This window comes from Chaetura pelagica, unplaced genomic scaffold (genome assembly GCF_000747805.2).
Source record: "Chaetura pelagica isolate M959 unplaced genomic scaffold, ChaPel_1.0 scaffold66, whole genome shotgun sequence".
Lineage (NCBI taxonomy): Eukaryota > Metazoa > Chordata > Aves > Apodiformes > Apodidae > Chaetura > Chaetura pelagica.
In genome coordinates, this window is record NW_009953811.1 from 146,220 (window position 1) to 171,503 (window position 25,284).

The following is a 25,284-nucleotide window of genomic DNA, read 5'->3' on the forward strand; positions in this document are numbered from 1 at the left end:
CTGAACCAATAATATTATTTGACACAAGTTCTTTTTAGCTTTCGTCATCTCAGTCACACTCAGAAGCTCCAAGTGCAACACGCTGTGCTAGCAGGGCAGAGACTCAGCAGGTGTCTCTCTAAGCTAGAGCACTGGATGCTATTTCAGCACTACACACAGTTCAGATCCATAAAAATAAAAATGCTGACTCATGGCTACCTATGAGGATATGGGAAATGTGAAAGAAGACCCCTTCTTTATCTGTCAACAAGAATACAAGATCTGTAGAAAGTAAATAAACCATGGAAAAAGAAAAAACACAGGAACAGGCAATATTTGTAAGAACCTCCATTGCAAGCCCTCTGATTTATTTCTCCAGACTTTTATGATGCCTCACAAGGATGTGAGTTATATGAATCTATCCTCTGAGGCATAATGTTGCATCTATACAATCTGGATTTAGGTTAATAAAATAAGATTCAAGGCAAGACAAGTAAAAACAAATTCACACATCTGACATGTGGACAAGTTGACAAATGTTTGACTTCAAAAGTGTCATGTCTCACTAGCTGTCATTCCAAAAAACATTTGCTTCAGCAACTGACTTTCAAAATAGGCTATGTTTACATCTGGAGATTTAAGCAAAGTTCATATAGGATAGCAGATGCAGTATTATAGTCTAAAAAAGCGTATGCAAAATCTTTTTTGCTAGTGTGCTAATTTCTAGTGAAGGTAGTTTTAAAATAAGTGCAGTATCAGTCTTATCTGCAAAGTTCCTGCCCTATCTGAAATAGCCATTTCTTCTATTAGGACTAGTGACGGACTGAAATCTAAATCTAATGTGGCAAAAAGGAGATGACAGTTTCTATTATGAATACTCTCAGGAAGCATCCAGGAATAAAATATAGACATTTTCCATCTCGGCAAGTTACTCAGTATGCAGACAATTGATGGAGATATAAAAAGTAAACATATAAATAGATCTAGACTCTTAACTCTGTAAAGTTCTACCAAATACATAACGGAAGAAGACTGAAGGAACCAAGACATATTGTCACGTACAAACATACGGTATGCATGATGTTACAGTTCTTATACAGAGAAAAGTTTATTTTATTTGTGTTTTTCCAAAACAACAGTATTTTTCTGGGAGGTTTCTGGAAGGCACAATTAAAGCCATTTGTTTTGTGATGCTGGTAAAAACTTTCTGTAATCTTCTCACTAAATACATTTTCCTACAGCCTAAGGGCCACTTCCACCTTGAAATGAAAAGTTAAAATAATAATTTTTTTTAAGTATTATAGAGGAGAAAAGCTACAGCCTAACAATTCCAAGGGGGAAATGAATATGTTAGCATGAAAAATAGCACAAAACCCGTGTCCACTGTGCAAAAACGTGCATGGACAAAGCTTCACTAATCTGTTTGACCAGTAATTTACACTAGTTAATTTCCCCTTCTCCATCCATGTAGGTTTCCTCCTCTTAGAAGTCAGATTTGAAATTATTTTCTTAAACAACCCAGCACACAAAGTGCATTCCCAGCTTCCCTATGATGGCCAGCTTCCCCTGTAACAACTAACCAAAAATACTAATAAAATGTGGGAATGTGCTGCTTGCTGGGAGACCAATTACACGTCAAGATATTTTCCTTATCTGAATTTCTCCAACTTGAGCCCATTCCAATACAACTGTCTAACATTGTCTGTAACTGGCAAGTGAGTCAAAAGGGTAGAAACACCTGAAAACAAACAAACAAGCAAGCAAATAAATAAATAAATAGGAAACTGCAGCAAATTTATCACAACAAAGCTGATGCTTCTTTTCTGTACTGAAATCAGTTTTGAAATCTGTTCTCAACAAGGCCTACATTCTTAAAATCAGAAAGGAAAGTGCATTTTATCTTGATGATCCTTCTGACCACAACCCAGTGGTAAAACAGTAAAATGGTAAAACTGAGACTTCGCTAAGGGCTATCCCACCATGCATAAAGAACTAAAAGAGAACGCCAGATGCTTCCATCACCTCAACTTTAAGAGAATCCGGAGTACATCTTTAAAGAATTACCCTATTTTCAGGCTAAAGGGCAAGGACTCTGGCCTTCACAGCCTGAGAGTATGAATGGATTTAACATATTGGAAGAGAATTTTGGATCCCTCCTAAAAAACAGTAGCATCAAGCACACCTAATCTGAGTTTTATAAGTCTTTCAGGCTACTGAGAAATTCCCAATCCTACTTAAAGTGCACAGCATCTCTGCCCAGGAATCTCAAATTATGTTCTAACACGTTTATTTGAGCTTCCAGTTGTATTGTGTGACAGTGAAGCCTTATTTCAGGCGGGCAGGGAAATACTAAGGGATCTGGACACACTTGCACAGCTGTGTTGAAATTGCATCTAAACTAGCAGATAAACATTCTGAGCTCCTCGTTCACAGACACAGTTGTGCACCTTGGACATTTCCCAACAGCACAAATGAGGAACCTGTCTCCTAGCACACAATCTGTGCCTCAGTTTCCATGGAAACTCAGCTTCCTCAGTTGTCAGAAGAAATCAAGGCATAAAGGCTAGAGTGGAGATATGATGTCTCTGGTTTAGATGTCTGAAGAAATCTAGACAATAAGGTGGAAATCTGCATGCAACTCTTCTTTGCCTACATGCAGCCTAAGAAGCCAAGGGTATTGACTAGTACCTGCCCTTGAATGACTTTAATGTAAGAGTTTAATAGTTAAAAGTAAAAATAAATAACCCCACAGCAAAACAACAAAAATTAAGCAGGAATTTGGCAGTGAAAATATTAATGAGTGTCATTCACCAGTGAAGCATATTTTAGTGGAACCTGAGTGTTTGCTTTATGCAAACAGTGATGTTGTTGCCTTAGAATATGAGCAGCAATGAAAAAACAGTTTATTAATAAATTAACTCCAAGGGTGCATCAGAGGGTTGACAGTAAGGTACAGACACTGAGGCTTTCCAGGAAGAGGTATTTCACTGTGGAAAAGAAAATTTGCACAGGAATATGCATACATCTTAATTTTGCATAAGGGGACAAGTAGGATTTATATCCAAGTACTACACAAACAAGAAGCCAACAGTTAAATAATTTGGGAATGCAGAAAGGGATCTTATCTGTGCAAGAAATAGGACATTTTGATCCTGTTTCCAAAAATTTCTGCAGGCTATGCTTGCAAAGACTGTTAGTAGGTGTTCTTTATTCAGCATTTTCTCTCTTAATTTTAATTTTCTGTTACCTAAGAGATCCAAACTTGCTTACTCTCTTCAGTTGAAATATAACTGCAAAAACGAGCAAGAGGGTGAAACTACAGATTTTCTTCCTGTAGAACATTAAGGATATCTAATGAATAATGGACTGATCAGATGGGCAGAGGAATGCCAAGGGCTGCTCAACTAACAGCTCCACAATGCACAAGAGTGAAACTGCACCTTAGATTTAGTTTGCAGCGTTGGACCAAATATTACTTTAAGATAAGTCATACTTCATTTCCCACACATTTTATGCAATTCCCTCTGCAGAAACAGAAAATAAAACCCCAGAACAGCCATTTGCAAAGCACTGAGTTCATAAAATATGCTTTTCTAAAGTCCATCTCATATATTAATGAGTTTTAAATGGTTTAATTTTCAGCAAGAAAATATCTGTAACTCCTCAAACCGCATTACGTAAATATATTACAATGTCAGGTACTCTATTTAATATTTCTAACAATAATCATCAAATAAATATTAGTATCTTCCAAATACAAGTAACCTTGCTTTCTTGTATATAGAAAAGTTTTTGTTTACATTATTTAGTTTCCACCTAAACTGAAAGATTATGATTAGGATGATCTACAAAGTTCCAGAAAGCTTTTGTGCTGATGAATGGGGCAGACACTTTAAAAGAGATGATAACTCTAGTAAAAATGAACAATTTAGATGCTAGACTTCCTAATGGGCTAGGCATACTATTTGTTGGTATCCTTGGAAAGGCTGTGTACCTGAAATACGTCCAAGAACCTTTGTGAGTTTTGTCCACAGTTGCAGCAGAATGCATTTTCAATGAAAGCTACATCTGTCTTCCACTACCCACCTGGAAATGCAGATTGCAATGGTAGAAAAGCTAGTCTGTACACCACCTTTTAGCAAGATGCAGAAACAATAGTAAGTTGCTCGCAGTACCACAGAATGATAGAACGTCTCAGGTTGGAAAGGGCCCATAAGGATCATTGAGTCCAGCTTCCTGCTTCCGGACCATATGCATACCATATGGATATGAAAATTCCATAATATTGTCATAGCGTGCTTTCAGTAGGGTTAGGCCAAGCAAATGTGCAATGGTAAACAACAGTAAACAAAAAAATCCAATTTTACTATTTGAACAACAAGGTCTACTGCAAGAAGTCTTTGACATTCTTGATTATAAGGATGTTGCCTGTACCTCTCCATACTACTCATAACACTCTCTTCCTCTACCACACTTCGCTAAAAAATTCTCCATTTTCCTTTCATTCTGACTTTTCCTTCTAATTTAATTTTAATTTTCTTCTAATTCTTCTAACATTTTCTAATAAAAGGAAAGCCTTCTGAGTTCAGATAAGGACTCCCCTCTTTCTCCTTCTCCAGCTAAGTGGCTATTTCAACCACTATTTTGAAGCTGTTCTCAAGCAGAAATTCATACACATGAAAAAACCAAACAAACAAACAAACATTTTTTTTTTTTCCCTTATGGTGGAACAAGTAATGTATAACTCTTTATGTTACTGCCTCATATAAACCAGAAATGAAATAAAAAAGCGTTTCCATGTTACCCAAGCTTTCTGTGTGTAATGCACAGAATCACCAGGTAATTTTACCTTGAAGTCATGGTTTTGTGGTTTAATCCCAGCCAGACTCTAAGCTTCACACAGATGCTTGCTCAATTCTCCCACCCCCCAACAGGACTGGGGAGAGAACTGGAAGGGTAAAAGTGAGAAAACTCATGGGATAAAGACACTTTAATAGGTAATGCAAAAGCCATGAGCAAAAAGTGAAGCAAAAGTAGGAATTCATTCATTTTCCTATCAGCAGGCAGGTATTCAGCCATGTCCAGGAAAGAAGGGCTCCATCATGCGTAATGATTACTCAAGCAGACAAACACCATCACTACAAATGCCCCCCCCCCCACCTTCTTCTTCCCCCAGCTTTATATGCTGAGCCTGACATCTTATGGTATGGAATATCCCTTTGGGGTAGCTGTCCTTGCTATGCTCCCTCACAGCTTCTTGTGCACATGAACACTAGCAAAACACAGAAAGCTGGAAAATCCTTGATTTCTTAGAAACAGCTAAAGCCATCAGTGTATTATCAACATTCTTCTTATACCAAAACTCAAAGTAAAGCCAAAACATAGCACTGTTCTAGCTACTAAGAAGAAAATGAGCTCTAACCCAGCAAAAACCAGAACACATAGCTAGACAGTTTTCTAGCACAAAGTTCCATGAAACACACACACACAAATAAAAGAGTACTTCTCATTTAAAGGTGATCTTGCAGCTCAAGGGAAGCCAACTTATTATTCAAAAAGTTATGACTAACATTTGCTTACTATAACCTTGCCCAAAATGTGATTGTGTAGTATGCCTAGAGAAAACCATGGCATCCCTCAGGTTTGTGAATCTCTGAACAACACCACTGTTGATGTCATTCACCAGCACCTTCCTCATAGCATCACTGGAGGAGGTATGATCCTTTTGCATCATACTCTTTTCAGGATTCAGGTCTTAATTAACACTGTGAGTCATATTAGCCCCAACAGTAAAACCCTCTGTGCAGTCATTAGTAACAGTTCCATTCAACTTCACTTTTGATTTGAGAAAATGTGACCCAGCAGATTTAAGAAGACTTAAATTATAAATAAATAATTCAGCTTCACTACATAAAGTTTACAAAACATCACCAGAAAGACAGCTCTTGAAGAAAGAAGAAATACATATGTAAGATAAATAAATTCTCTTAATAGAAAGTAATAGTTCAGATAAGTAGAAAAATAATGTAGAGGAAGGTTTAAAATCAGAATTAATTGAAAGCTCTGATATAAATCTGGGACAACTACAAATGGAAAACCCAATATAAATATCTGAACCATTAGGAGCTCCTAAGGTCAGGTGATAGCACAAGGCAGAACAACATGAAGTCATTCAAAATTAGTAAGAACATAAAATAAGAGTCAGCAAAGAGACCTAGAGACCTAACTAAGAATAATATTAATAAAAGGGTATTTTTTCCCTTAATTAATGCTTTTTCAGGCCTTTTCAGCTTTTTTTTTTTGCTTTTTTTGCCTTTTTTTTTTTTTTTTTTTTGTCAAGCTAAGGATCTGGGTACATGAATATACATCGGAAATACAATTTTTACAGAAACAACAACAAAACTCCCCAGAACAGCCAATCTTGATAATGGTTGAGCAAAATATCTGAATCAGAAATCATAAGATAAATCAAGCAATTAAAATAATAATAAGCTTGCTCAACACAGTCATTTTTACTACTTTGAAAGGTTATACTAGTTTTTTTAATGCATTGGCTTTTGCTATGTCTGGCATTTAATACAAGAGGAAAAGTAATTTTTCTCTGGAACTATCTATGAGCAACCATCCCTAGAAAGCTGTTCTGCAGAATGCATTTTTGTAAATTCTTATTTTTAAAATGTATCTAGATTTTTAAGTATTAAAAAAGGAAGTAAAAAAACAAAGTAGGATATAGAGAGAGAAATCAAGTATCAGTTGCCAAAAAAAAAAAAAAAGAAAGCACAGTAGGTTATCAAATATAAAGAGAGAGATATATATAAAATTTAGGATTTATATATATATGTAATTAGGACATGAAAAGTACACAAAGTTCACAGAAGGTTTAAATAAGGAAATCATCTGAAACCTGACAACCTCTGTAAGTCAACTCTATCCTTCTTGTACTGGAGCAGAGGAATGCTTCCACAGGTCATTTTAACAATTTTGCTACAATAAAGATCTTATGTATGTGTTTTAATCATGTAATTAAGGTTTTTAAATTGTGTTAATTCCCAGCCAATTAAAAAAAAAAAAAAAAAAAAAAAAGGAAAAAAAGTAATTTTAAAATGTAGAGATGTTCAAACACTGAAGAGAAGCATCATTGATCAGTATTTAAAAGTGGCAAATCAAATTCAGTTGCATGAAGGGTGTGGGGGGAGCTAAGTTATTTCCACCTCTTTGGAGAGAAATTTCACTCTGCATGAAGTGGCAAGATTGATAAAGATGTCATGCAGAAGTCTTGCTGATATGCATCCTGAAATGATGGCATGCAGGTAAAAATAACAAGCATTGTACATTCACTGCAGTGATGGCAGTAATAGCAACCCAAGCATTAAAGACATCATGAGTCACATCCATCCACCAAAATAATAGAACTGGTTTTAACATCATAAGTCTTCAGCCAGTAATACATCTGAAGGACTCTTTATTTGCCTTCACGATGTACTGACTTGATCATTTAAAATTATCTGAAAAGTTCTCAAGACTTCAAAACTTCTTAAACAAAACAAATCTTCTTATCTTTAATCTTTTATGTCAGGGAGCAGAATCGTATTAACCTTTTCAAAAGGGCTTGTCTAAAATGGGGTAGGGAACTTTCTTCCATATTCAAATAAAAACTGTTCTGAAACTTTTTGTAAAGCAAGCATGAGACACTTATTTGAGACACCCCTACATTAACCTTGAGTTTCAAGAAAAAACAAGATTTGGCTGTGATAACTTAGAAACATCAGACTGATATGGGTTGATGGGAAAATACTGGAAAACCTGGTGTGTTCACAAAAGTCTGCAAATTATCTATATTTTGAAATAATAACACAGAGTTCACTGAGTGCTACATAAACACGTGCCCACCAAATTAAAACAGGAAAACAAAAAAAATAATCTCTATTTTACACTCATCTAAGTGGAGAAGCTTTGGCCCAGACAATGCTGATGTACATTGAGTGTTAGGGAAGCTATGGGGACTGGAAGAGTGAACTCCTGTGAATAACAAAAGGCAAGAAAATGTGTGATACCTATGTGCTAACAACTGACTGAGCAAAACCTCATCACTTACATGACAGATAGTCCAGGACTGTACTGATAAAAGGACCGCTTGGGTGGGACTTACCATCCCCAACTTTACACATCTACAGTATAGACATTTACATGAAGGCTTCTCTGATCAAACAAGAGACAATCAGTACTTCTGGGCTGCAGTTCATCCTATTTTAAAGTCTTGTTCAGAACATGTCAGGCCAACCCTGACTGAGAAACGCACTGAACAAAAATGAAGCTCAGGATGGCGACCTGAGTAGATGTTTCCAGTTAAGTGAATTAATTCCTCTTTCTTATCTCTTTAGCTTCAAATGACACATCCAAACTCGTCTATATGTGGATATGGAATTGCTCAGAGAATCCCAGTCTCCTGTTCCATCTCTAATAGCTACACCCTGTAAAATGCATGTTTATGAATGCATCTGGATCCCCCTGTGAATGTTTGGTCAGTACCTTCTGAAAAGCACTCTGAACTGTAACACCACTCACAGTGATGTGAGCAGGAATCATAAGAAGCAATTACCCAGGTTTGGTATCTTACTCAGTAGACAAAGGGACTCCTGGCAAAAGCACTTTAAAGAAACAGCTGCTTCTTATATAAAGCACAAAGAATTGTGAGGCTACAATGAAGCATAGTCTTCACACTAATAGTCCAGGATTAACTTTGCTGATACGAGACGTGACTGAAATACATATTAAATTAGAAAGTCAGAAATAGCATAGGTATGAAAATTAATCTGATTCACACATGGCTACATTTATTGAAGAAGTATTAGTTGCTACCATCAAGAAAAATCAAATAACTAAAAAGACAAAGAGACTAAATATCAATAGATGCAGCTGGCAAGAGTACAAAATTAACATAATTACTTCTAAAATACTATTATTTGTAAATCACACCTAAAAAACCCTCTACCTCCTGTTTCCCCAAGATCACTGCTGACTGTAGTCTACAGTGATCTTCTAGTCATAAACATTCATGTGAGTCACTTCAAGGAATATTTTCCAATCTATTTATAACTGATTTGTTACTGAGCCATGGTTCCTAACCCATCCATCAATATTATAATCATCTTCCCTATGCCAATGAACTAATGAGTTCATTTTCTACCATGAAGTCACAAACCATCTTTCTACATGTCACGTCCTGTATGCATCACACTGACACTGCCTGTAAGTGTACAGGCAGCAAAAAAAAACATAAGAAAGTATGTTTCAATAATAAAGAAAGATTTTTAAAGTGCTAAATAGAAAATCTAACTCACTAGTACTCACCACCAAGGCTTTCGACCTGTTACTCAGAAGTTTTTCAATGTCTCTGGCTGCAATTTCCACTAGCTGACGAGGATTGTTGGCTTCTACAGTATACAAATCTCTGTTTTTCAAATAAATCTGCAAGAGGAAAGAAAAAGAAATAAATCAGAATGACAACAGACATTCAAAATAAGCAAAGCAACTTGACAGAACAGGCATTAAGATGTCCTCTGTTCTTCCTGGAGTGCTTCAGAAAGATTACTGCTAGGAAAATCCAGATGTGCCTTGTGAAAGAAATACTTCACCTTTTTGTCTGAGAGGTAGAAGGTGCCACTAAAAATAATTTAATAAATCTTCAAAACTGATTGTGTCTAGTGACAGACTATTCAACTGCTAAATACTCAGGAAACTGGTTCCCAGAGAATACTGAGACAAAAGTAAAATGGAGAACCTTTAAAATTGCTTAAATTAAAATCAAATAGTGATTGAATTTAATTCTTCCTTGAATGCTAAACAACAAACCTACCATTTGAAGTAAATTGTTTAAGTTATGCTAATGTAATTACTTTAGTCCCTTAACTATTTATTCAAATTATAGTGTTAGTATTCATGAGAAAAGAAGAGGAAGACAACAAATAAAAAAAGAAAAATAGGGGAAATGAAAAAAAAAAAAAGTGGAAATGGGGAAAAATGAAAGGGGAAAGAAGCTGGGAGGCAGAGGGATAGGGAACTATAATCATGTTTCTCCTCTATCATGAATAAAGATTTTCTCTGGCGAGAAGCCATTAATTGTTTTCAAAGCAGAACACATATAAAGGAGATAATTTGATTAGTTAAACTAAGCCACTACAATGAAACGCATGCAACCACAAGAAGTAAAGAAGAAAAAAAGTAGCAAGAATTCCATTTGCCTATCTCTGTTCTACTAGAACTGGATAAATAAAAAGTACGTTACTGGGGGAGAAGGGGGAAAAAAAAAATTTAAAAAGTGGATACCTTATGGTTAGATGGGCAAATGGGGAAAACTAATTTATGCAACCAACAGATGGCCTGAGTTTACTCAAATACTCTGCCTCTCCGCAACACTGCCTGGTGGGGGCTGTGCTGTCTCCTGGGGAGTAATTCCAGGCACAGACAGGAACAGGTCCAGCACTAATGCACTGGCTGCCATCCAGCATAAGAACTGAGAAACAGCAGACCAGACTGAGTCTACCAGCCCCGCCAGGTTTCTCGGGTGAAAGCTATGGAGACCTTAAAGCAACTCACCAAAGTATGTCTTCCATGCTTGTAGCTGATGGGTATTTATCACAAATAAATTTCTCACAACTACAGCTATAGCTGCAAATTTTTATCGGCCATGTCTCATAGGCTGTCACAGGTTTTCATCACCTTCACAACACTTATGTTTGTCTTGGTTTTTTTTTCCTTCAAAAGTACAGACTTTGCACCAGTAACTCAGTAACTGGAACATGCTTTGTATCTTCACAGAGCAGCAATTATTTTAAAAATTCAGTGCATCAGGAACAGAAAACCACTACAAAAGAAGATAGTTTCTAACAAAGCTTGGATTACAGTTTGCATGTTTTTGAGATGTTTTATTTTCAAAATTGCCACACAAAACACAGAAAATTTATCTCAGGTACAACCAAAAATATTTTTGTTTGCTTGCTTGCTTGCCTTTGTGAGGGCAGAGCTTAAAAGTAGAAAAGTCCTATATAAGCCAATTATTATTTTTTTAAAATCCTACAACAGATCAGTATAGAATTTCCTACATTTTTCTCTGAAACACTTTATATTTGCACAGTCAGCCGTGGGAGCAAGATCTGAAATCAGTTTTACAGATTCAGATGGTGTGATTTAGGAATGGAAATTTCAGAGAAGCATCTAAACTGGACTGACCATCAAATCTAGCAAAGAAATCAGATTTCCCATCATTATTAAATTATCATTATGTTAAAATATAATTATTTAAATATTAACCCAGAAAGGAAGGGTAAGGAACATTCTTGAAACAAATGGCAAGAACACACACTAAATATATGTGTGTCACCAGGTGATCACATCTTATTCTTTGAAGAAAAAAATACTGCCAGATTCTTTAAAATCACTCATGATTGTTTGTAGTACACCTGCACCAAATGACTCTGAACTTACAGAAAAGTGGTCATAAGATTTTGAAAATAGGCTAGAAAATCATAAAATAATCTAAGTGAAGCTTTTGAGTAATAAAAATCAATAATTTTAAAGCATTCATTTCTTTTGCTTGTGAAAATGTTTCTTTTGATTTTTTATTTTTCTTCGTCTCTCGTTTTTTCAGATTTGTTCATGCAATTGCTTTTCATTTGCTACTTACTGGTGAAAGGAATAAGAACATTCAAGTATCATCTGTTTTCATTTGGGAGTTTCAATTAGGCAAAAAAAAATAATAAAATTTGGAGAAAACAGTAGCTGATTGCATAAATGCCATTTCATTGTAATTAAATTTTTCACTCAATATTATGAGCAAAGGCCACAAGCAAAGAAAATACACAGTAGGGTTACAAGCAAATATGTGCAAAAGTAATGCAGATTTAGGGCAGATGGGTGATAGGGCTGACTAAAAGACCATAATGAGCTGTATAAGGGCAAGTGCTGTAGTGTTGATTCTTAGACACATTTAAGCATTTAGTGAAATATGATTTCTAACAGGCTGGGATCTAACATAGCCTCAGCAGAAGTTAAGGTCATGGCACAATGCATCCACACAACCAAGATTTTGCACACCACTGACCAAAATCAAACTATCACAAGTCACTGGACTTAGCTTTTCAATATAAAAGCAAAGTTACAATAAGCCATACTAGTCAGGGATCAAGAATCTTTCATCCCTATCCCTAGACTGTTCTTAAGAGCAAACAGATGATCCTATAAATCCCAATGTGAAGGCCCTCAAATTTTTTCACGCCCTCTATTCCTATAGGGAAGTTGCTTCCATACCTCCAGGCTTGAATGGTTTGAAAGCTGCAGACTACCAAAGTGTGACCTAGTGGGTACATTTGCAGAAATATAAAAGATGTATTTTATTTTTTTCTTCTCTAGCACCAGCTGTCCTTATAGTTCAAAAGCCTGTATAATTTAAAAGGAGATCATCACCACGAGAGAAGTCCTATTAACACTTACACTTAAAACCTTTATAACAGGCATTGTGGATCCTACCATTGAGAAAGCCTGACTCTGAGGTTGTCTTCACAAGTTGTTACCTGTCAGCAATTAAACATAATATAAAACAAATTCAAACCAGCCCACCCCTCTTTGCATTTAGCACAAGAGCTCACATAGAGTTAAGCCAGTGACTCTTTCTCCACTTTAGGTCAAGGTAAAGGGCTCAAAGCACCTATCTTCCCTGCCTCTACCAACAGAGGAAGATTTATCCCACAAGCTCCTAAATAAAAGACATCAGAACTAGCTCAGAATTTCTCACACTTCTTTATTTTCCTGAAGCATAAGAAGTGTTTCAACTACATAGGAACAGTGTAAGAAATATTCACAAATTATTTAAGACATGCGTACATCATTTATTTGTTTCCTGCTCCCCTTTTCTTTAATTCAGCTGTAGCACTTCAGCAGTTCAGCACACCACCACATAGGGAAATGATACACACTGCAAGTTTCAGCATCTTACGGTTAACTGTTTCTTCACCAAGCCTCCCACTTAGCAGTCAAATACAATTAGTAAAAGCTCATCTCAAATAGTCATAAAAGGTTCTTCCTACACCAATGTAAAGGTGTGCTCATTTGGCTTTCAAAATGTAATTTGGCAGGTCCTGTGGCTTGTTAAGAAGAGTTATTTGAATATATTTTTTAAATTGCTTTGGCTGAGAGAATGCAAGTTTCTGTCAGCTTTTACGTTGAAAACTGTTTTTAGTACTTTAATCATTAATGTTTTGCTAAAAGCTCTCCAAATTGTCAGCAAAACCCTTCCACATCTCACAGGATAAAGCCTCATTGCATGACTAAGTAAAATCTCTAAGGTCATAGCAAAAGAATACTTTAAGCTTTCTCGGAAGTCAAGAGCCATGCACTTCTTTATTCAAGCAAGAATGTATGAAAATTGCTTTATAAATGCTGAATATTTATTCTGGTATAATAAACAGCAAGTTTTTAGGGGAGAGAACATGACAGGGAGAGTCACAATACAATGAAACACGCAAGGACAATAGCTGAATCTGGTAAAGACTAGAAAAACTGCCAGCTTTTCAGCAGAACATGACCCTCACCACTCAGGCTTCAAGGACATGTTTATAAATCTCTCACAAAGAGACACTCGCCTTGCTTTCTATAAGATTCATGAGGGAAAGTCAAACATTTCTGTACAATTTGAGCAAGAACCAAAGATGCACTTTCACTGCATGGTTCTTACTCATTGTGGCAGGTCTTGGGGCCTGTTGTAACACTGAATTTTTATTTAAATAGCCTTCATGCTTCATTACACTCAAAAAAAGGTTTCTGAGAGTAATAAATTATCTGTACTTTGGATCTGTGGTCATGGCAGTATCTACACTGACTACTCAAACAACAAGGAATAAAAATTAACATGTAATTGTTCTAAACTACAATAGAATTCATTTACCTCTTTGTTTTTAGTTTGTTTGTCTGTTTGTTTTTAAAATGTCAGTCTCCCATTTTAAGAAACAACAGAGCACTTCTTCAGGTGGGAGTAACCTGGCTGACGGCCCAAACATGGGACATGAACACAGCAATCTCTGTTCCGTCACTGAATAAAACATTCATGAACACAGAAGTAATAAGAGAGATCTTCAGAAGTTCAAACCCACAATGTAAAAAGTTAACCTAAAATGCTATATCTTTTCCTACCTTCAAATATGTATTGGTATAGAGAAACAAAAACCTATCTATACAAAGTAAATATATTGATGTTTTCATTATTTCAATGCTACTTTCAAGACCACTTAGCTCAGCTAGGCTGATGGGACATCTCTGTCAACAATCAATGCTTTATAATCAGTCTAGACTACTTGGAAAGTATCATAATGGTAAAACCACTTGGCAAAGATTCTACAAAGATACACCAAATCAAAGTTTTGTGGTGGGTCTTCCTCCATCTTTTCTGAAAGTGACTGTCCCAATGGAATAAGAGTGCTTGTGAAATCATGAGCTAGGCTTTACAAGCTTATATACCAATTAACTTTTTTAATACATTTTTAAAAACTTTCAGAAAAGAGAAAACTTAAATTTGTTTTTATTATTTTTTTTTTAATTATTCTCTTCCTGCCCTCTTCATGCTTTTGGAGAGTGCCTCCCATGATGAATTGCCCCTGTTCCTTCCAAAAAGTTTTTGCTTTCTGCCACCATGGAACACTAATAGGCTTCAATGACCATGACCTGCATCACTCGGAACCGCACTCCTGCCCACAGGCTTCATTTCAGCCCAGTCTTGTGGTATGGTATAGGTATGCCTGTTTCCAGCCCTACACCCTGGATTGATCTTGGCCCTATGCCACAGTTAGCCTACCTCCTAGATGGACCTCTCAGATGCATGTTAAAGCTTTTTTCCAGTCCTGTCACTTTTAAGGGCATTTGACGCACATTGTAGCCTTGTCTCCAACCTGTTTCTGGCCCTATCTTCTTTTGCTTCTGACTGGAGGTCCCAGTTGAATCCTGGACTTTGTTTATTGCGTATCATGTCTGAGACTGCTGACAGACCCCATTACCAGCACCCAGCTGCCTTGAAATTGTGCATCCAAAGCTAAAAACTCCCCTCTCTCCCTGATGTTAAAGCTATACAAAGGAAACTACATTATCTCAGCATTAACTGCCTGGAACTAGAATATGGAACCAGAACTGGAGAAGGCTTTTCACAGGGGCTTTCATGTGTCTTCATTAAATTATGCCAGATTTACTACCTGTGGCTGTGAAAGAGATAATCTGACACTACGTTCAGAGCCAGCACTTCTGCAACAGACTCCTCATGCACCAGCAACCCCAGATGACATGGTTGCAGCACAGCATGCCACAAATGCAGAGAAGTAGCTTAGGCACAGAGCTGCCCAAAAGGAAAGAGCATTCAGAGCCTTGATTGCTGGGGAGCAAGAGGCAGAAATACCCAACACATTCAAGCTAACTTCAGGAGACCCACTTAGGGTGTACTGCTTTGGGTGCCATTCAATATCAAAGCTGGTTCTATGCTTTGTGTAATTTGCAGTAAGAATTGAGGAATGATTATTGCTCTTTGCTAACAGTTGGGGATTCATGTAGCTTTGAGATTTCTAAACCTCAGGCTGAGCAAGCACACAAGTTATCTTTATAGTTACTGAAAGGAACAGGTACTTCCAGAGGTTTATTCATTCTGATACAGAGTATCTCTACCTGCTTCTTACCTGGACAAAAGAGTTACTTTACTGCTCTTGATTGAAGTAAAATCCTTGCCTAATAAACAACCATACTGCAATATTAAAAAGCTAATGGGATAGCTTAAGCTTTTTTCTAATTTATATATATACTTTAACTTGGCCCAGGATGCTGGTCAGTTCTGAGAAGTCCTTGTTCTCCATTCTCCCTCTTCCCACCAAAAAAAAAATCATATAGGCTGTCTTCCCCCCCAGAAAATAGTATTTAATCCTGGGAAGAAAGGAATCATCTAGCTTGAAAGAAAGAGGTATATTTCTAACAGAAATTTTGAGTAATGTTAAATTTTCAAAACAAATATTCTGATGAAATGATACTGCTTTATCAACAATATTCAAGATGTTTTACAGAATCACAAACAGTTTCATTTTTAATAACTTTGCTTATCTAACAAAATATCAATCCAAATATTCACTATTTTTTGGCTTTATGAGTGAAGTTACCTGTCAAGATCCCTTTCAAGTGAGAAAGGCAGAGAAGCAGGACTGTTTGACAGATATCCAAAGAGGCAAAGAAATCCTGGGAGCAGAAAAAGTCAGGAAAAAGAAATAACCACTCCAGTCCATCAGAGTGATTATTGCTGCTTTTTATTACTGTAGATAATTTCCTTTAACTCAATTTTTCATAGTCACAAGCGACTATATAATGTGCCCAAAGGCAACAAATTCTGTCTTCTTACTACCATAGCCTATTTCTAAAATTATTCTAATAGTTTCTATTTCTAATACGTCAGAGACTTTTTTTTTTTTTTTCACACAAGCCATTTCTTTGACTCACAAGTGATACATTGTGGAGCACATTGAAAATTTCTCCTTCCTGAGAAGCATTCTGTATGTTCAAAGAAATCATTCTGAATTTAAATATGTCTTAGTCTCTGCCACATATAATGTATAAATAAGATTACGGCTGCTCCCTAGCAACTCACAGATGCTTTCATTCTTGAAATTCATGGCAACAACACAAAAGAAAAAAAAAACCCACCCCAATAGTTTACTGTAGCCATGGCTTTTCAGAATCACTTGCCTGATCAGTGACTGCTGTAAAAGCCTGGGATGAAAGGGGACAGGGCAGCTGACACATTGAAAACATGACATATCATAGTAGTGATGTGCACATTAGGGAAAAAAAATAAGCAGAGCTACTTTCCTCCTAAGTAATACCCTCAGGTTGAATTCTGCAAGATGTTGGGAACACTTAACACCACAGTTAACATCAGAAAGAGTATGAGAAGAATCACAGAATCAAGAATAACAGAATCATAGAATGTGTGGGGTTGGAAGGAACCTTTGAAGGTCATTTAGTCCAGCCTTCCCTGCAGTGCATACAGACCTTTTTAACTAGATCAGATTGCTCAGAGCCTCATCAAGTCTGACCTGGAATGTCTCCAGGGATGAGGCCTCCACCACTTCTCTAGGTAGCTGGTTCCACTGCTTCACCACCCTCATTGCAAAGAACTTCTGAACCTCATAAGCTTCACATGGACCCACCTCTCTAGCTTGTCCAGGTTCTTCTGGGTAACATCCTGCCCCTCTGGCATATTGGTCACACCAGTCTGCTTGGTGTCATCTGCAAACTTGCTAAGGGTGCCCTCGATCCCTCTGTCTGTACTGTTGATGTAGATATCAAACAGCACTGGTCCCAGTATGGACCCCTGAGGGACACCACTTGTTACCCATCTTTATCTGGACATCAAGCCATTGACTACTACTCTCTGAATATGACCAAAGTAGTGTCAGTCAATTGTCCCACTCAGGTGCCTACTCAAAGGAAAGCAGATAACCAGGGATACTTTGTAGGATGGAATAATCAGACACTTTTGACTGTTGATAAGGTAAGTCTGCAGGACTTTAAACTTAAGAAGTAATTTTTGTAATTGTCACTTTGTATTCAAACCTTCATAAAATTAGTCCAGCAGTGTACCTCTGTTATTGTACAGACATGAAAACAGATCTAGAAGTCCCTCTTTTTAAGAAAATGTATTTTAAGCCATTCAGTTTTGTTTCACAGTGATAGCAATACACTACTGAATAACAAGACTATGTTATTTATTGGTTTCACAGAAGTTTTATCTCAGGCTTTTAACTAAGACTGGATGAGAACCCAAAACCACCATCTCATGATGATTACAACATGTACAAGTGAATCTTTTTTTGCATCAGAGGAAGAACGAGAAGATGAAAGTGTTTCATGTTTCTTCTGCATTTCTGCAATATTTCGAGGTGGGCACTTCTGCAATTTTTTCAAATTCACATATTCAAAGGAAATTTTGTCCTGTCTCAGCTGCTTTTATTGCATTTTAACACTGACTGACTCTACACCCAGAGGTAATTTTAAGTCTTAGAGAATTAGCAAGTGTCCTTTTGGTGGTTTACTTACCATAGGACATGAAAACCTATTAGCTATAATGTTCATGTTTTGGTTTTTTATTGTGTGTTTGGTATTTTTAAGGAAAATCTTTAATTTGCTTTCAGCTTCTAAGAAAAGCAGCTGAACACAAGCACAATAAAATAGATTTTATGAGTGTTAAAGCCAATGGAAAGTTAAAAATTAACCAAGAACTGTGTTTTGCTCAAAGATTATTCAGATCATCAGATAGTAATTAAAATTATGGTAATATCAGGCCACCCCTTCCCTTGAGCTTGAGCAAGCTTTGTTAACACAGTCACCTATTCTTAGAGACATACAGCTGATTTCACTTGCTGGAAGATGAAACTCTTCAAAATGTCAGTTTATTGCTAAGGGAGCAGAGGGAGAGGAGCATCTGCAAATAATAAAGGCTTCCTGTGTTTTGACAATCTCTTAATTTCTATTTGGATTACAAGGAAAACTTGCAGATGTGTCTTCAAATTTCCCAGTCTGCATTTTTAAAAGGAATTTAATTTTCCTGACATCTCAACACAGCTTAGCAATGTGTAAACTCAACAGAATTTAGTTTGGAGGATTCTATTTTTAATGCCACCATCCTTCAAGCCCTGGCATGTTTCTCTTGGGCTTATCCCTAACAGGCCCAGTTATCTCCCCTTCCCCCTTCATATCTAGTTTAAAGCCCTCTCAATGAGCCCTGCTAACTCCTGCCCCAAAAGCCTTTTTCCCTTCTGGGACAGGTGCATCCCACCTGCCACCAGCAGGCCAGACGTCTCGTATAGCAGCCCATGATCAAAAAACCCAAAGCCCTGCCTATGGCACCAGTCACATAGACATGCATTGATCTGCAGGCTCCTCCTGTTTATCTCTTCATCCTTCAGGGGATCCATCACTTTTCAAGAACTTCTTCCTTCTGCCCTTGCCTTAGGGTGTGGCTCCACCAATCTATTTTACTTTCACATTCTCTGATGCTTCTTAACCTTTCTACAGCCTCCCTCAGTTCAGACACCTGCCTGAGAAGATCATTTACTTGCTCACACTGCACTCAAGCAGTGTCACTGGCTCCCTCCAATACAAGTGCCAGGCTCAGGCATTCGCTGCAGCTGGAGACCTGCACGGCCACATGTCTACATGAAAGCTCAGAGTTCCCAGTTTATAGCAATCAAAACATTCAAATGAAACTCAGACTTGCCAAGTCCATAGAAAAGACTTTCAGATAAATTTATATATTTTTCTCAATCATAAAACTCTCTATTACTCCAACCTTAACAAAGGTACTATATTCTGGAACATGGCCATATATCCCCTAGGTCCACCTGGTAGTTGATCAAAGAATAGCATGAGCTACAAAACTCTTTGCCTTTGGCTAAAGAATATTCAAACTGAAACCAACCTGAAAAATATGTTTAAAAATGTATATGCATGTTAATTTCAATTCTATGGATCAGCTTAATTTTTTCAATAAATGATTCCAAATTTATAAAAAGCCTTTGCTAATTCCTCCAATAACTTTTTTTTTTCTTCAGTTATTTTGATGATTTTTTGTTTGGTTGTGTTTTTTTTTTTAAGAATGAGCCACATAATTATCATGCATCTCATAGAGAAAAATAGTCAGAATAAAAATGTTTACTGCTAACGTGTCTGTCAAACTGCCTTTTGAAGCAGTAATTACAGACCACCTATGACAGCAGGAAAGATTCATACAGATACATTAAGTTCAAGCAAGCTTTTGAAGCCTACCAGTACCCAGATCCCTATGCAGGTAATGAAGAGAACAAGGCAAGTTGTATTTGACAGCTTCTATAGGTAATAAGTGGCATTCCTCTATTTGTAGAGCTTCTAGAACATAACACTGTATTAGCTAAAATCTGTAATGAGTCTAACAGGAAATACAACCCCCTGGGTTACTAATTCCTTCTGGCAGAAGGAAGCTTTCCTGAACATCCCTGCCCCAGGGCAGTTCAAATCAGAGACCAGTCTCTCTCACAAGTCAGTCATCTCAGTTAAACTCTAGATGCTGATCCAAGACTTGAAAAGCTAAAAGCATGGACTGGGAATCTGCTGCCAATCTGAGTGCTTCAGCAGACTCACACCATCTGTGCATTAGGCACACAGACCTCACACTGAGCAATGGATAAAATGTGTTCATGCAGAACCTCTACTGGGTGTTCAGCAAGAAAGAGCTAATTATTATAAAACAGCATCCAAGAGATAAAATAAATAATAAAAAAAATTCTAACAGTTGCTGGTGGAGTCATTCTGTGAATGGAACTCATCACCACATATCAAATCTCTGTATGTAGCTCTATTCATTTTGGAGGAAGAAACTGTATTTCTATCTCGGTATGAATAGTATTTAAAGGCCAAGTCAGTCTATATGGGTTCACCCTACAGCTCCTGGGACTGCAGTAACAGCATGTCTTATGAACACCATGCATGGATTGTTTTTGCAGCAATGTATCAAAAAGGAAACAGAGACTAGGTTTCCTTGGAACTGTATAACTATCTGCTGTTTTGTTCAATTATGCCATTGTGTGAAAAGGTTACACAGAACAAGATGGCTTTTTTTTTTTGCTGTAGCAGTCACAGTGAAGCTTCAGTGTCTTTGTCATGTCAAAGCTCTTAGCAAAGACACATTTTCAATACAGTTTTTAGGTAAAGGAGGATTCTGTTCAGCTTGGAACAGAGAAACTTGTGCATTGCTGTGAGGTATGTTCTCTGCTCCGAGGTCTTCCTTTCTGTGTACTGCAGGGATCCCTCCCTCCTCTCTCCAGTCCCTAGAGATATTTTAGGAGCTGGAAATCAGAAGTATACTTGCTGTAGTCTATTAGATTAAAAGAACTGTCAATTAGCTTAGTCACAGGCCTGTGCTGTGAAAGGCCTATGTAAAAATGGAAGTTGAGCATACTTCCATCACGATGGGACTATGTATGTATTTAATTCTGTAGTTCAGTGGACTCTTCACCTATTGTTTCTGTATGCTAAAGTAACTTTGTAGGTACAGAATTTGACTTTGAACATTCTGTGCAGGTTTTCACCTTTACTAAGACAAAATGCCTAGTGAGATCAGACACATCCTCAATATTTAGTTTGCTACATGGATTTTAACATTCTATTAAACTGCTGTCTATTCCTTCTTGTTTATTTTTTTTCTAAAAGTCCATTTGCTCTCTAAAAACTGCTTATCATTCATACCAGGGCAGCTTCATAATGTCTCACAGCATAGAATGTTCATCAGTAAGAAAAACGTTGCATGAACCTTTTTAAGTAGAAAGGACAATACATTACTATTTCTTTTTATTTAAAAACAAAGTATTTGTAACAGTAAAGTGCATATAGCTGTGTCTTTGTTGAGAAACAATTAAATAAGCACATTGTACCTCTTGTACCTTGTACAGATTTTCCTGTGCATCCTGTCTTCCTGCTTTCAAGTCTCAAGTTGTTTCATGTACAACACATTCTTACAAACATTCCCTTTTCCTTTTCTAGGGGAAAAAATATATTAGATAATAGAAAGGACCCAAGAGTACCCTTTTCAGCTGAGCAACTACAGGAACAGTAAGATCAAGCTAAGGTCTCTATTTGTTGTGCAAAAATATTTATTTTATTTTCAAAGTACTTTTTACCTGTTTGAATTGTAAATTAAGTGCTGCTAGTCATGACACTTAACAAATGTAAATCAGTGTAATCGACCCAAGCCTGAGGAGCTCTGCCAGTTTTCAACCAGCTGAGTGTTTTGGCATCTTGAATCCTAACTTCCTGCCTTGCTGAAGCAATCTTTGCATTACTGTAATGAAGTTATTACATTGGTATTACGTTCAAGTTGGAGTTCTCCCATATCTTGCCTAAACTCCTAAGGAATCCTCAAAACACAGTCTTTAAAAATGCCTTTGAAAACTATTTTTGGAAGACCATTTTAAGACCATTCCCAGATAGTATAAATAAGACTTGAAGTATGTGAGAAGGAACTACACTTGAAACAGGATAGATCTTACTGATAAGAGAATCCACATTTAGATGCTACTAGCATTTGTGTTGATTCATATCACCGAAGTAGTACTTTACCACAATTCAGAAGAAGAATGATCTCGATTTAAAGCTCTAAATGGAAAAAATAAAATCTGAGCTCACTTCTTGGCTGGATCAAAATTTTCTCTGTATGGCAAATATCAATTAGTGATACCAAATGTAATCAAATAGGCCCATCTGTACATTAAAGATCATGTTTCCTCTGTGCATCATCATAAAACTCAGCTCTCCTGCCTCTCCATCTCATATACATATCCACTTGTCTGATCTTTCTACTCCATTTATAGTGGTTTGTTTGGATAAGGCTATGGATAAGCATAGCCTCAATGTAGAACTCCTAACTAAATGGCATCCAAGATTTATTTCAGAATTTTGCTTACTACAGGTATTAATTATATTGGTGTCATCATTGCTACGAGAGAAAAATGTCTGTTGGCACAAACATACTCATATTTTCAGAGTCACTACTGAAGTAATTCAATAATTCAGTTCCCAAATATTTTATTTTTTTGATACTACATAGAATATGAATCAGTATATTACCATTTATCCTCATTATACATATATTTTCAAAAGTGGTGATAAATGAATGTTGCAATGGCTTACAATGGCTCTATTATACATGAAAAAGCAGAGGAAGGGTGGTTAATCACTAGGACAAGGTTGTGATTCCAAGTGACTGCAAGAAATTTGTCAGTGAACAAAGAAGAGGGAATCTCATTAAGCATGATTCCATTAAATTGAGTACATGTTGAATGTAAACACCTTAAATACAAAAAATGCTCTCCCTGGATATCTATGCTCACATTGCAAAATAAATCAGATTTTTTACATAGCTACTGCTCTCAGCAGGTCTGCTATTCACCTAACGAGTCTCTCACTTGAGTTTAATGGTGTTTTAGAATTTCTTTATCTATTTGGAAGTAGACATTAAATTTTAAGTTTTACATTCTCTCTGGTCAAAAGCTCTCCCAGTCTAAACTCAAATTAATTGAGAGTTAAGGCAGTGCTCCTATGCCTCTCCATGATGGTAAGAAGAAAATATTTCACAGTTCTCCAAAAAAGACCATTGTGTAGTATAATTTCCTGCAGCACAAAGACCCACAGACATCCAATGCACATACACGCACATTTAGAACTGATGAATCCTGAGATACCTCCAACAACTTACGGAAACACCATAAACTGGCACAGCAGAGCAGCTAATTGAAAAAGCTCTGTTTTTTTAACAACTAATTCACTCCAGCTGAGAATGCAGTAATTGTGTTACTTTGAGAATTATTTTGGTCACTTTAGAGATATTCATAGACTCAGTTGTATGAAACAGAGACTGTAACTTCAGCTGAATCAATGGAATTTCTTTCTGTGAGTCCAGGGAGAGGCTGACCAGGCTGTGAAATGGTTATAATCAGTTACACCTCCTTGCTTTGAGCTTCAACCTCACCACTTGGCCAAATCAAAATTGATCTTCCATAAACAAGGGAAGACATTTCTCCTATCAAAAATCTGTCCGACCAGATACACACTGTGGTAGTACAGCTGCTCACAGAAAGTCGTGTCTACTGTTTTACAACAGAATCACTCTGCTCCTTAATTCTTTTTTTAAGTTTTTAAAAAACATGAAGACTAATGACTTGGTAAAAATAATTCTGGAGCTAAAAGAAGTAATGAGCAGAAAAAAAGCTGAAAATTCAGTCTGACTGTTAAGTTTTTTTAAAGCTTCAGCAACTGAAGGCAAGTTCTGTGAGTAAGTGACAGGCATGAAAGCATGCTGGTTTTAATGTCTTGTAATCTCCATTTTTCCAAGATTGTGGTTCACGTCAAAAGAGACCTGACTAAATGCCAACAGAAAGTGAGCAGGAAAAGAAAAAAAAAAAAAAAAAAAAAGTCATTCAAAAATGGGAAAGTGGAAGAGACTGTGTGGCTCACACCTCACAGGGCTTTGTATTCTCCCTTGCAGGCAAGAGAGCTAATTAAAACCTTGTGGCTAGAGACCGACATCATGCAATTCAGGTCAAACAAATGGCTTTGATATAAAAGGATATTTTCTATGGGAACATCCCCCTTTCATGCTTTAAATCCTAGGATTACAAGCATGTATTGATTACCTTGTGGATACCCTCTGAGATAACGTTATTTGCTTGAACTGTGCTATAAATTTTGGCTTTCAAAAAGAAACTTATTTTGCAGATTAACAGGTTTGTTTCAGCATGAACGTCATTGTGGTACATACTAGTACAGCCGATAACACTACATATTATACTTGCCCAGTATTTCTCATTATCAGACTGTTTTAGCAGCTTGTAAGTTTGTTGAATATTCTCTACATAAACTACCATTTTCCTCAGGGAAATAAAGAGTGACAGCATCAATCTTTTGGATTTTCATTGTCTATTTTACTACGAGGTTTTTGCATGGAAATGGCAGGCAAAGTGGCTGAATCATTAACGCATTGTTATGCACAAGTCGGAAAACCTCTGTAACTCATTTCCTTTTGAAATACCCTATTGCCCCTGCCAGGTAGATTTAAAAGTCAACACATGTATTGAAAGATACACTTTTTACTCTTTGATATTTAACAAAGTGAAGCCTGAAAAGCACTTGCAGACCCCTGCAGAGACTGTATCAGCTAAATCTCTGAGAACCTACACAGGTGTATTCCTGCAGCTAAAGCTCCGATTTGCTGTGGTCTCTCAGGTGATCTCCATACCCTGGTGGTTTAAGCAGTGGGAGAAATAGGAGATGAAAACTGAATGAAGAAAAAAGGGCAAGAGATTGGGGTATGCAAGTAGGAGATAGCAGACTGGAAAATGTCAGGCAAAGAACAAGGAGAGAAGAGACTGAAAGGGGAGGCGAAATGGAAAGAACATACAGAAGAGAACTACAGGTCCGGGACTGAGAACTAGTGATGGAGGGAAAGGTGAGAAGGGTGGAAGAAAAATTCATGTGGAAGAGAAGAAACAACATGAATACTGGGACAGGCTACTCACATGCACCTGGACAAAATGTTTTAAAAATTCTAAGGCAAAATAAAGAGTCCAGAGAGAAGTGCTGAACTGAAAAAAGCTGAGGATAGAGATCCTAAAATAGGGCTAAGAAGCCAGTGTAAGAGAGAAACTGAGACAGAAACATAGAGTATCTTAAGGAGAGATGAAAGAAAATCCATGACAGCAGGAA

General features: G+C 36.9%; 1 protein-coding gene across 1 annotated transcript in view; it reads right to left on the reverse strand.

The window, feature by feature from the left end:
- Positions 1-25,284, reverse strand: part of LOC104391927 (voltage-dependent calcium channel subunit alpha-2/delta-1-like) — a gene marked incomplete at its 3' end in the record, with an annotated part of 226,228 nt that overhangs the window by 144,659 nt on the left and 56,285 nt on the right. The window contains exon 3 of the mRNA XM_010001279.1: positions 9,331-9,447. Coding sequence (XP_009999581.1) covers positions 9,331-9,447 — 117 coding nt within the window. The remainder of the gene's footprint in view (positions 1-9,330; positions 9,448-25,284) is intronic.